This window comes from Pelodiscus sinensis, chromosome 17 (genome assembly GCF_052426305.1).
Source record: "Pelodiscus sinensis isolate ZL-2025 chromosome 17, ASM5242630v1, whole genome shotgun sequence".
NCBI lineage: Eukaryota > Metazoa > Chordata > Testudines > Trionychidae > Pelodiscus > Pelodiscus sinensis.
In genome coordinates, this window is record NC_143068.1 from 29327897 (window position 1) to 29341901 (window position 14005).

At 43.4% G+C, this 14005-nt stretch overlaps 1 protein-coding gene across 3 annotated transcripts in view; it reads left to right on the top strand.

The window, feature by feature from the left end:
• ARFGAP1 (ARF GTPase activating protein 1) overlaps positions 1-10337 on the top strand; it is a 35731-nt gene extending 25394 nt beyond the window's left edge. For 2 of the 3 annotated variants that reach the window (XM_075901050.2, XM_075901051.2), the window contains 3 exons: positions 281-340; positions 3119-3195; positions 5723-10337. In XM_075901050.2, the coding sequence (XP_075757165.2) occupies positions 281-340; positions 3119-3195; positions 5723-6080 (495 nt within the window). In that variant the 3' untranslated portion in view covers positions 6081-10337. The remainder of the gene's footprint in view (positions 1-280; positions 341-3118; positions 3196-5722) is intronic. The other variant, XM_089769727.1, reaches the window with a different exon arrangement.
• Positions 10338-14005: the final 3668 nt, after the last annotated feature.

Here is a 14005-nt window from a genome sequence, read left to right on the forward strand (position 1 = left end):
GGGTTTTTCTCCCCAAATCTCAAGTTTCCTGTAATAGTGGCAATCCAAAAACCAAATTAAGTCAATGGAAAGAGTCCCACTAACTTCAAACAGCTGTGGATCAGCCTGTTATTAGCAACAGACTTCATATTTTATTTTCTTAATCTCATTGTCTATTGAGTCAAATATACTTTAGCTTGTTTTTACCTTTTGTCTCTAGCTGTTATCACAAGCTGTCCTGTTTTAAGCTGTAGACACCATTTTGTTTCATGACTAACTGCGGACATTTTGATTCATCTAGGTGAAAGAGGGAAAAGTATTTGATGAGTTCTCTATGGGGGTATCTCATCTTGCTACCAAGGTATGAAGGGGCCTGCCTACCCATTAGGAGGCCAAATACTAAGCCAGTCTCCATATTCTTTTGTGTGCACAGATCACACAAACACAAGTGATAAGTATCTTATAAAACAAAATCCATAAGATGTTTGTTTCTGCTTTTTGCTATTCGTACTCAGTACAAGTAATCTGGGAGAAGGATATTTTATTTTGACAATGGCATAATCCTATGGCTTGATACACAGGCAAATTGTGAGCATACATAGCTACAGGTACACTAATCAGACCTTACAAATCTCTGAATAATGCTTATGCTAACAGCGAAATGTAGACTTGCACAGTAAGTGTTAAAGAATATGGAGACAGCTTAAATAAAATATGTACACTTATTAACTTCATTAATGTGTGGAACTTTTTCCCATTATGCTGACGTTGCTTGGTAATGCGGTAAGTGATCACTACTACTACTAGTTCTAGGATGCTTGCAGAAGTTTGTTACATGCTAGTTCAGAAATTTGTGTAGGATTGCCTAGTGCTGTTGATGTCTTAACTGTCACGGGCAGTTAGTATTGGAAGTCACAGCTCCAGGAGTTTTTCCTGCTTGAAAAGATGGGAATAATGGAATCCTTCAGCAAAAAAGTGAATGAATGTCTTGTCCATTTTGCTCAAAGTCTGGCAATATGCCCCATCCTACACAGAGACCCAACTGGTGTATTTAGTGCTCATTATTGATGCCATTTAATGGTTTGTGTTTACGATCTCAGCGTAACAGAAGGAAAATGTGTTTTGGAATTCCTCCAACAGTAACATTCAAAAAATTAACTTTTGGCCTGTCCATGTGAGCACTAAAATGAAATTGCTTTTGGAAATTGGTGGTGAAACCACTTTAGTGTATTTATACTGTTGCTGTGTATATAAAGTCAGACCCTGCAGCAGATCCAGAACTTAGTTAAACATTGTCATCTTTGTATTAATTTTGAATTTGTCAGGGTAATAATGGCTCCGGTTTATGGCAATTTGATTAAAACTATAGGTTGCACCTATAACTGGGACGCTCTGGTCCGGCCACATAAGCAGGACCATGGGTGTTCCAGGATCAGAGAGTTCTGGTGTGCTGCAGTGGATGGGGGAACTGGAAGCCCGGCATGATGCAGGGAGGGCAGAGCCCAGTGCACGCCCCAGCTAGGGAGCCTAGTGGGGCTGGGAGGCTACCATGCTGCCAGGAATAGGGGGGACTGGAAGCCGGGAAACTTGGTGCAGAGGTGGGGAAGAGCTAGGAAGGCTTGTGTGTGATCCAGCTGAGCTTGCCCCCCGCCCCCCGGAGAGCAAGGACGCACAGTGCCCCCCCGGAGAGCAAGGACGCACAGTGAGGCATCAGGGCAGGGAGTAGGGCTGGCAGCAGGGGGCTAGAAATGACCTTCCCTGGTCCCGCAAAATCCCTCATCCGGCACCAGTCAGGTCCTGACCAGGGAGGTCCAACCTGTACTTAGCATCCAAACACCATCCTGTAGCAATATTTAGTTTAAAACTTGCTTAGCATGGATACAAGTCTTGTTAAACAGTACTAAATTCCATAATGGCTTAAAGTTCTAGACAGGGCTTCATAACCTAAGGATATCAAATTAGGTCTGTTGCAATATTTTCTTGCTCATGAAGATCTTTATGTAACTTTACGATGTACCCAGATTCTTAAACCTAATAATTTGTTACTAAATTTCCATCAAGCCCCTTACTTTTATTCCTGCCAATTTACAAAATCTATTATGAAAAAGATTGGCAAATGTATGGCTAGCTCCCCAACTAATGGCTGTATGGCTACAGATGCATACAGAACTGGTGCTTCCGCACTTTTCTGGGGGCACATAGTTTATGCACAAAAGTGAGTACAGGCAGTCCCCGGGTTACGTACAAGATAGGGACTATAGATTTGTTCTTAAGTTGAATTTGTATGTAAGTCGGAACTGGTACATATTGTAGGGGAAACTCTAGCCAAACATTTCTCCAGAGCTCAGTTTTATTCTCCCACACCTCACTTCCCTCAGTCCTTTATTCTCAAGCTGAGGTGTCTGCTGAGAAAAGCCGCTCCACGTCTCCCTCGTCTGCTGGGGGGGGCCTGCTAGCTTTGCATCTCCCTGGTCTGCTTGGGAGAAGCAGCTAGTGCGAGGTTGCCTCACCCCGTTTGTAAGTAGGGATCCGATGTAAGTCGGATCCATGTAACCCGGGGACTGCCTGTATACCAAGTAAGAGTCTCGAGCTAAAAACATAGGATTTGCCCATTACTTTACTCTGCCACTCACACGAGTGCAAAGTGGATGGAAAATGCTACCATTCTGACTTGGGAATGCTGTGCATTTTCCCCAATGGCATCACAGAACCCAGGTCAATGGAGAATTAGGCATCCCTTCCTGCTCAGAGCGATCTCAACATTTTTATCAGAAAAGTCCAAGGTAGAAATCAAAATCTGTCACAACCAAAAGTCAGGTGAAAAAAGTAAGCCCTGGTTACCCAGCAGATTTTTGCTCAGTTAAGCAGCATCCAGTCAATATTTTTCTTTACATCAACCTCGCAAAATCATTTAAAAAGAACCAACCCTTAATAGCCTAGACATAAAATTTACTTGCCATGTTGATGACAAAAGATATCGTACTTTAATTGTCATACTGGCCTCCTGAGTGATTGAGTCAAACTTTGTAAGGTTGCTTTAGATACATGTCTTTACATGAACAGAGGTTTGTTCTGTGGTCTTGCATTGTGGTATTTGGGCTCAGTCCAGATATGAGGTAACCTTGTACTTTCTTCACAGGTTCAGGGAGCTGGCAGTAAGGGATGGCGGGACGTCACCACTTTCTTTTCTAGCAAGTCAGACGATCTTTCTGAAAGGTACTGTCTTTTTGTTTGTTTTTCTGCTCTGTAAAATGCATGGATTTATAATGTATATCCAAGATATACTTTGTGTTTTCCCTATAATATAAAAGTAGCACAGGAGACTTTTTCTTCAGCAGCACTAGAGTATTGAATTTTAGTAGAAAGAAACATTTTTCATCAAATCTTGCCTGGTTTTCAAAAGTAATGAATGCATAATAAAGAGGCGCACACATACCTTTTAATATAATAAATGGGTAACACGGGATGCAAATTTTTATTTTAATTTAATTTTGCTGGCAGTAAGTATCTTTTTTTTTTTTTTTTTTTTTTTTTTAAATTCACACACATTCCGTTGGAAGAGATCATCTTTTATATTTTCAAAGTGATTATTAGGGATGTAATAGGATAACCATTCACACCGTTAACTGAGAAGTCTGGGCTTATTGACTACTCATGCCCTGCTTCCGGGGAGCCAGCTGCTGCTCTGCATTGCTGGCTCTGTTTCAGAAGCAGAAGCACTGGGTGGCAGCCAGCTCCCCAGGAGCAGAGCAGCAGGTGGGTGCGCTGGGAGCCTGCTTACAAGCCAATTCCCAGTGTGTACCAGTTCCCAGGGAGCTGGCTGCCATCCTGTGCTGTGGGTGCATGTAACTGTTTAACTGCCGAAATGTTCAGTGATTACACAGTTACCCAATTACAGTAGACTTCCGATAATCCGGAACCTATGGGACCTAGGTGGTGCCGGATTATCAGATATGCCGGACTATCAGGAGGTACTATAAACTGGTTATATACAGTAAAACTCCATTAGTCCGGCATCCAATGCTCCGGGACTCCTGATGGTCCGGCACCATCAGGAACCCGGAAGTGCTGGGGCAGCCGGACAGGCTTCCCCCATTCAGCTGCTGCTGAAACTGACCAGCAGCTGAATCGGGGAAGCGGGGAGCAGAGCAGCTGGGGTGTTGCCGGGTTGGTCCCGTAGCGCTGCCCCTCAGGGCTGTGGGACCAACCCGGCAGCAGCACCCCAGCTGCTCTTGGGGACCCCTGGGGCAGAGCAGCTGGAGTGCTGCTGGGTTGGTCCCGCAGCGCCAAAGGATGGCGCTGCAGGACCAACCCGGCAGGACCCCAGCTGCTCTGCCCCAGGGGTCCCCGATTCAGCTGCTGCTGAAACAGATCAGCGGCTGATTCTAGGAAGCCCGGGGCAGAGCAGCTCTGCCCCGGGCTTCCTGGAATCAGCCGCTGATCTGTTTCAGCAGTGGCTGACTTGGGGACCCCTGGGGCAGAGCAGCTGGGGTGCTGCCGGGTTGGTCCCGCAGCGCTGAGGAGCGGCGCTATGGGACCAACCCGGCAGCACCCCAGCTGCTTTGCCCCAGGTGTCGGGATTCAGCCGCTGCTGAAACTGACCAGCAGCATCAGTTTCAGCAGCAGGCTGAATCCGGACGCCTGGGGCAGAGCAGCTGGGGTGCTGCGGGGTTGGTCGCGTAGCGCTGCCCCTCGGATGCTCTGCCCGAGGGGTCCCCAAGTCAGCCGCTGCTGAAACAGATCAGCGGCTGATTCCAGGAAGTCCCCAAGAGCAGCTGGAGTGCTGCTGGGTTGGTGCCGTAGCGCCGCCCCTCAGCACTGCGGGATCAACCTGGCAGCAACCCAGCTGCTCTATTGCAGGCATCCCCAATTCAGCTGCTGCTGAAACTGACCAGCAGCAGCTGAATCAGGGATGCCTGGGGCAGAGCCGGACTATCGTAAGGGGGGGGCTATGAGGGGTCTGGGGTGGCATCCCCTCCCACCCCACTCCAGACCCCTCATAGCCCCCCCCCCCTTCTGATAGTCCGGCATATCTGATAATCTGGCACCCCCTGGGTCCTAAAGGTACCGGATTATCGGAAGTTTACTGTGTGTGTGTGTGTGTGTGTGTGTGTGTGTGTGTGTGTGTGTGTGTGTGTATATATATATATATACTGTCTACATTATATACTGTATATAAAGTGTTCTTAACTCTTTTTATTGTACATACTGTATACAGTAATGTTTTAGTTTTTTAAGCCTTTTTTACCCTTTTTGCTCAGTTCAGCTGCTGCTGCTACCTTGTGACTCATATTTTGCCGAAGCTCACTCACTAGGCTCTTGCCATTTTGATGCCGGACTATCAGGAATGCCGGACTATTGGATGCCGGATTATTGGAGTTTTACTGTACCTACTTTTTCACATTCCTGATGATTACTCAAATCAGATAAATCTGAAAATTAAAACTTAGGCCAAACTCTGTTCTAAATATATGAATTCAGGTTCTTCTGCCTTGCTCGTGATTGATGAAAGGATACTGGCACTATCATTTCCTCTCTTCTTGTTGGTTAATGTCATTGCTGTAAAATTAAATGCAGGAACACCATTTTTTTTCTGCAGAAATTTTTCATTTATAAGGTAATGACAGACAAGCTTAGTAGGAGGTGAAGGTTTATGCATAAGTAGCTGGGTTAATTCAGTAATGTGAGAAGAGTGATACAGCCGCTGATATTTTTTTCCATCTCTGTTCTTTTTGCTTTAAAGACCTCCTGAGGGCGACAGCTATCAGAACAGTGGAGGAGAGGGCTATCAGAACAATGCTGTAGATCAAAGCTTCTGGGAAACCTTTGGTAACTCAGACCCACCCAAGGCTCATAAGTCCCCAAGCAATGACAGTTGGACCTATGTGGACAATTCCACAGAGAAGAAAAGCTCTGATAGCTGGGACGTCTGGGGCTCGGGGACAGTCTCCAACAATAAGAACAGTAACAGCGACAGCTGGGAAAACTGGGAGACCAACTGGGAGAATGCAGGAGGGGAGAGTAAGACCAAAAAAACTCCCAAGAAGATGACAAAAGTGTCTTCGGCAGCTGATGAAGGCTGGGATAACCAGAACTGGTAGGACTCTGTCACCCTGCTTCGCATGGCGAAGGAAGGAGTCCATGATCTCTGACGGAAAAAAGTTTCACAAGCAACTGGATTAACATGGTTGTCCTTATTGACCTGTTACCTTGTGCTTCCCTTTCATTCTCCCCTTCTTCTGTTCCAGTTTAGCAAAACAAATAGTGTCTGATTCTCATCATTACCCTATGAAGATGTGGCTCTACCATCATAAAGGATAGTAATAGATATATTCTCCTTACCATTGCACTATCGGAGCTGGGTATGCTAACTTCCTAAAATGATGGGTCAGAGGAACAAATCAGTGCAAGCATGTTTTCATGGCACAATATTGCATGTGTAGTTTCTTAGGCTTGCGCCTCCAGTATTCCTAACTTCTAATGAAGTTCTAGAAAACATTGGAGGGTGGGGTGATGCAAAGAAAGGAGGGGATATATCTTCAACAGATAGCCAGCAATTGAATGAGTGAACTGCAGTTAATTCAGTACCAATTTAAATGCCTCTCTGTACTGCTGGAACAGCGTTAAATCTGGCAGTTCAAAAAGGCCGTGAAGACACTTTTTATTGAAGCTGTGTTTTTAAATTTCACAAGGTTTGAGAACTTTTTTTAAACCATTTTTTTTCTTGGAGAATTCTTAGATGAGAGAAAACTAGAACTAGATAATAATTAGTATGTAACTTACCATTTTTGTCAGCCTGACCATATAGGAGTATTCAGAATTGCACCATTTCTTATTTTTGCCCTTTGATTTACGTATGCATGCAGTGCAGATTTTCTGCAGGAGTATCCTACATAATTGTGGTATTTTTCCCTTTAAATATTGTGTCTTCCTTTCTTTAACTTTGTTCTTTCCAGATTACTAATTTCACCTGCTTTTTGTTAAAATGAAATCTTTCTCCTCTTCTGCTTGAGCTTTTATCAGCATTTATAGACCACAGTCACAATGAAACATTGGGAAAATCCAGCAGTAAGACAAAATAAGAGGAAAGAGTGAAAACAAAACATTGTTAAAGATAGAGGCAAGCTATTTTTGAGATGAATAGGACTTGGATTTAACTGTGAAACTTGAATTTAGCAGATTAGTTTAATCAATCTCTTGCTTCTAATTATTTAATATAATAATTTAAACCACCTTTTCCTCCACAATTTCCCTAGTACCTTTAAAAAATTTTCAAAGAAGGTTTGGTCAGGTCTCAATTTGGATTTTTTTTGCTGCTTTTTTGTGATTATAAGCCCATAACCTTTGAATATGGAAAACTTAGACTAGAGGAATTCAGATCTGTTTCCTTTTACAAGGGTGTCCTGTGTTAAGTATCTGTCTGCCGGGGGGAGGGAGGGAGAATATAGCTCTATTTTTTATTGTCATTGTGGTGTAATGTTATAAATATACCACATGACTGAATATTGTAGTTAGAAGTCACTTGAAAACTTCAAATCATGGTGCCATTGGAATACTTCAGGTATCACTGTGGAATTCTGTACCATGGTCATTATTTATGAACCTTTGGAGAATGGTTCTAAGAGTATCTTTGTATTGATGAATTGACCAAATTATATTTGTTGCTGATCATTTGACAAGTTTTCTGTCTCAGCATTGCTTGCTTTCTGCCACTCACTATGGAGAAAGTTCATGTTTAACCAGTGGAAGTCGGCCACAAATTAGCTGTCTTTAGCAGCCAGAAAAAATCATCATGATTTACCCAAAAAGTATTAATGGTTTCTTGTTTATCGTGTAAGTAGTAACAGCCGTAATATTGTGGAGACATTTTTGATCTTGCAGGGTTGTTTATTATATTTCTAATTATCAGTTGAATATTTTTCTGGTCTGTTTTATCCCTTCTTCTGTATTGCTCTCCCATCTTCTATCTCAGTGGTTTTCTCATGGTTTAGTGCCCTTTCAGTAACCTTTTAGTGATCTGTTGAGTTCCACACCTAACCTGAGAACTTTATGCAATGCTAGTGATTATCTAGAGTTTGCTTGTGCCAGATTAATGCAAGACTTTGTGTGTCACACTAAGGAAAACAGCAGCACAGTAAGATCTAAGACTCTGATGCTTCTTGTGGTAATGGCACCATTTTCAAGAATGTTTACAGACAGAATCAATACAGGTGATTTTATTGGAATTTCTGCTTTTCTGTTTGAGATATTGTCATGGCTTGACTGCATGTTAAACATGTTACAGTTCATGTATTTTTATGCATACCCGTCTATTACTTGTTCTTCCTTTCAAGTGTCTGCTGCCTAGTTTGAAAATGTAATGCATGTACTTTGAAGGTCATGCTATGTAATTTATATGTGAAGTGGTATTGCACAGTCCTTGACTAGCAATTTAATTTTGTGTAGTATTGCAGTAATAGTGACAGCAAAAAGCACCTGATTGGCTGGGTTGTCTGACTTCTGAAGCTGTTTGTCTAAAGTGATGTTAAGCTGATTTAGCTTCCTCTGTACTATTTTTTTACTGTCTTTTTTTTACCAGCCTCCTGAAATAGCTTACTGTAATAGGTTGAATGAGCTGTCTAAAAATAATTTCATGTGCATACTCCATTATCCCTATTCTCTCCACTTTTGTGATTTGCCTAATAGGGACCTGTTTACATCACAACTTCAGCTAAGCTGGGCTCAACCTAGTTTTTGGCTATATGCTTGAACATAGTAAAAATCATTGCCCTAACTGGGTAGAACTCTGTGACAGTGCTGTTCTTCCAGTCCAGGTGAAAATGAAGTGAACATCTTTCTACTTCTCACTTTTGTGAGAGTCCTAACATACCTTATACTTCCAGAAAGGTATTCTAGGGTGGCTAAACAGTAGCATAGTGGTAGGAGATATAAACGGAACAGTAAAACTAGGTCTTTTGCTCTATCTAAGTGCATGCAGTTCCCATTCATTTTAGGACTGCTGAATCAAATATGAATTTTTTGCCCATCTGAATCCAAATATTCTACCATGTAATTGAGTAGAGGTGAGAGAAGGGTGAAACTAAGGCATTTCCTTCAGTCCAATTTTTGTTCTCCAAGGTTTTAATGTGTTAGCTACTACTTGGATAGGAAGTCTCTGCCATTTGAAAGCTGTTCTGTTGGGGGAGAGCAATGTCACAGACCAGTTTTTAATTTAAAGTGTTTACTTATCCTAAAAAGCACCCTCACAGCTGGCACTCTTATATTCTTGAGAGGTACCAGTAATTGAATGGCAGAGCCTAGGCTGCATGGATGTGGCCGAGTACTGAGTTGGAGACATCTTTGATGTATGCAAGCCTAGAGTGCCCCGGTATGCTGTGCCTGTTGTTTTGGAGAAACAGGATTTCTGTTTTCAGGATTCTCAGTTGTTCATCTTTCACTGCACGAGAAAATATGGTTAAAACAAGAGAGATGGGTACTTGGGAAATGGGGGTTGGAAAAGTTTTCTATAGGATACCACATCATCCAGGTTAGCCTTTCCATGCTTCAGTCTCTTTTTCATTTAAATTGAAGGATCTCAGCAGTGGCAGAGTTGCACAGAGATTTACTTCAGGGGCTTTCAAACTCCGCGCTGTTCGCAAAGGAACAAGACGTTTTTGTTCTTGAGCGTTTCCAAACCAGAAACGGGATCTTCTGTTTCTAGTGTTGAGGATTTTGAAACGTTCCTTTTGTCTTCAAGCCTGTCACTACTTACTAAATTTCAAACTATCCTTGGCCAACGCTCCATAATTCTAGATCTGAAGGAAAATGCTGCTGCTTTTTTCCCCACTCCAAGCATTGTAACATTCCATGGGGAGATAATGTATTTCAATGTAATAATCTGTGCAATAATTTAACCAATGTGAGTGAAACCTCCTTTGTATTCTAATCCAGGAAACAAGATTTAAAGATGCAGTGTCCCTTCTTGAGGTCAAAATAGCAATCAAGTAAGCAATCAAAAGTATTTTAATATCCCTATTGTTTTGGTAAAGTGATTTAATTTTAAAATCCCTGCCCAAGGAGGGTTTGTTCAGTCTAGGGATAAGGTGGAAGTAAAGTAAATAAGTGGAATCTAATGCCCATTGCTAAAGTGATGTATTGTAATGGCCTAGAATGACCTTCTCTAGAACTATTTTTGGGCCAGCAGAAATTTGGTAAATGAGTGGGGTACTGGATCTTTAATTTTTCTTAATGTGTTATGTGAAGTTCATGGGAATGGTAATTTCAGTGAAAAATATTTCTTGTTCTTTAGAGTGGTACTGGACTTGAACTGCAGTATCCTCTCTTAAAGGAGCATTACAATAAAGCAAAGAGAAATGGAATAGAGTGGTGTCAGTCTTCTGAAGTGACTACACTTAATTCTAAAAGCCTAGAAAAAACCATCCCCTTTGTGTGGGCCTCTTCCTTTGTCTTCAGTAGAGTGAAACCTGATCTAAATGTCCATGTATAGGACAAACAAAAAATAGGTGGTTTAACAAATGGGAAGTGGTCTTGCTAACAAAAGAGAAACAGAGTGTTGCTTAAATAAATGGACACAATGGGGTGATCTAAAATCAGGATAGTATCTTTTACTCCAGTATCAATATGAAAATGGGCTCGTGCAAAGGAGCATTACAGTGACGTAACTCATCCCTGGCATGGAATTCTAGGGCAGCTGAGTGCTATCATTCATGTCCTTGTGTAGTTGAGATCACACAGATTCTTCACTGGAAGTTAGTGGCAGTGACATAAGCTCACCTGAGGAGATGCTAGGTTTTAAGATGATCGTGAAAGGAGGAGGAAACTGTGTAGGTGGGGAATTACTGTTTAAAGATTATTTGTTTTAGTAGTTTTGGACGACAATTCACACTTGATCTCAGCCCTTTCTTGAACTATGAAGTACACATGAACAGTGAATTAAGCACAAATTTATATGTACAGCAGTCTCACTAACCAAGCCACAGGGACATCTGACATTTTTTTTTAATAGAACATTCTTCTCTATGAAATCTGCTCTTTGGTTAATACAGGATTACAGATAATCATGGATGTGATTAATTACTGAACTGGGTTTGATTTTATACATTATGTGAATCTAGCGGCTCAGAGACTGACCACTTAGCATTTACAAATCTTGAACTGTTACCTCTTTGATCAGTCAGGACTGATTCCTCCCTGCTTTGTTCACACATGTAGTTTTATTGACCTAAGGCTGTGTCTACACGACACAAATGAATTTAGTAATCGAACTTGTGCTCTACTGCCGACTGAAGCATTACCTGTGCCCTGAGTCCGTTCGAACCAGGCCATTTGATTTAAGGTTTGCCGCCTGTCCCCACTTGAGTACTACTACATAATTGCATGCAAAATTACATTAGTGTAGTCAAGGACTTAACTTGAATTAATCTGAATAAAGTGAGCAGAGAATCTATTTGGCCATCCGCCTTGAAGGCAACCACTCAGCAACATACAAATGCACCATGGAAAGGCTTAACAGATCTATTTGGAATTTCAAAGCAGCTACACGCAGAGCAAGAGCTGCAGGGAACACTGGAAAAGCCTGTGGAAGGTGGCATGGCGGAGGCTGAGGCTGTCAACACTTCAGTAAAAGAAATGGCTGCTGACAATCAGCTATATTTTGGGCATTGTCCCTTTTCTGTAAATGTCTGTTTGATACTGTGATACCTGTTGAATGAGCATGTTCACTGTCCAGTGGTATTACCCTTGACCAGCTAGCGACCATTCACAACAAAAGCCAGCTTGGAATAGCACCATCTAGAGTCTCCATGGGTTCACCACCCATTTGATTTTCTGAATTTCAAAAGCATCTAAATGTTTGTGTATTATGAGGCTTTTTACAGCTGGCAGCTGGATATGCTGAGTAAATGGCAGATTACCTCAAATCACAGTCACTCCCAGGCAATACCGCATACCATTGACTGTACATTTGGGGTTCTTTGCTTGTATGCTATAACTGCTTTAATATACTTTATTCAAATGAGCATTGGTCCTGAGAGGTGTTTGCCAGTGATCAAGGAAGTGGGCAAGCCTCACCGTTTTTCCCAAACTGCACAGGGTGCTTAGGGCTGTGTAAGAACCTAGACCGGATTAAGTGAGCTTATCTTTGAAGCATGTCTAATGGGGTGTTGCCATAATGAGAGGACTTGTTAAGAATCCGGAGGAAAAAATAAATGGGGTTTGATCAGTGTCTAGTTTTAGCTACTGACACGAGGCGGGACGCCTCTGCTCAGCCGAGGCGAACCCGCCCCGCACTGAGCCAGCTGTGGTGCTTGCACTTCTCAGCGCCGCCGGGAAGCTGCGGCCGGTCTGTGCGGCTTGCACGGCTGCAGCCGGGCAGCATGCTGCCCAGCGCAGAGGCAGCCCCGGCGTACGGCGTAGTGACGTCGGGGAGATGAAGTCAGGGGCGCGCCAGAGGCGGGGAGTTTAAAAACAGAAGGAGGAAAGCCCGAGGGGGAGGAGGGAGAGAGACAGGGTGGAGAGTCGGCGGCAGAGGAGCAAGGCAGGTAGGGAGTAGGAAGCAGCCCAGGGCAGGGGCTGGATTGGGCACGGCGAGCCGGAGGGTTTCGGGGTTAGAGTCCCCCGCCGGCTGAGTGGGTCTGGTGGGACCTGCTCTTAGGGCTCTGGGCTGGGGCCCGTGAGTGAGGGCGGGCCCGGGCGCCCCTACTCCCTCCCTCGGCTGAGGGCTGAGCACCGAGAGCGTGGCTGCTGCGAAAGTGAGCGCGTTACGCTCCCAAACGGCGGTATCGGCCACCCAAGACCCTGGCATAGGGGGCGAGGGGGTGAACCTTCGCCGCCGCAGACTGGATTATAGGAGGGGTTGCACCCCAACAATAGGACTTCGGGGCGTGGCACCCCCAGAGCTACGATTATTGTTCATGCTTTCAAACCTTTAAAAGAGGTGACTTGCAAGAAGCTCCAGAGACACTTTTTTATCTGCTGTGGTGTCAGCTGCCTGATGTCTAATGGTCCATGTCAGCATAGCTGTACTTGATCAAGACATCGGAGCCATGGGAAAGGAAATGTTCTCTATTTAGCAATTTGCTGATACACATTCTAAGCAAAATGTACCTTATATTTTTGGGGGATCCTCAATTCATTCCCCCTCTGGGCTCTGAATTTCACCATGACCCTGCCAGAGCAGCTGGTCTCATAAACTAGCTAAAACGATCAAAAACAGCCAGTGCTAAACTCCATTGGGAGACTGCAAGTGTGGTGAGCTCTTGGGAAGTGACTGACTGACTCTGAGGCTGAGCTTGTGCTGTACCTCGCTGAGCTTCCTATTGCCTGCTCAAGTGATCCAACACAATGCTATCAGCCGCCCACAGTGTGTAAATCTGCCTTTGTTTTTCCCTTCAAGCTCGGCCAAGCCTTCCCTCTGAGAGGTTCTGAAGCTGTCCTGTCACACAATAGATAAGTCACCTTCTGCCAGGAAATACAGAAAGGCTTAAGCTTGTTTCTGTGAAATTTATTCTGTTCACATCTGATTTCAAGTGTGAACAGCTAAGGTTTGTAATTCTCCATCATATTGCTTGGGTTTTTGCTTTGCTACCCTGTGTACTGAAGGCTAGATGTTTTAAAGAAATGTTTGAACCTGTACTTAAGTCCCACTACCTGTCTACCTCAGCTGTATCTTGAACAAAGGCGTGTTGGTTAAGGTATCAAGCTCTGAATCAGGCCTTCATTCTCATAGAAACCTTCCAGCCTTTGTGACTGCATATAAAAACTGTGAATGGCTTCTATTTAAAACTGTGTATCTTTATAATACACGTTTCTGTTGGCATGAGCAATTAGTCATTACACGGCTACTGTAAAGGCATAATAAATTGTATTGAAACCACAGTTCTAGTCTTAGGTAGCATTTTCATATGCATTTATCATTAACCTACTCCTGTTAAAGTCAATACAAGTTGGACCAGTGATTTCAATGGGGGCAGAGTTAGGCCAGTGCACACATGAACAATATGGTATCTTAGTACTCTGACTTGTCTGT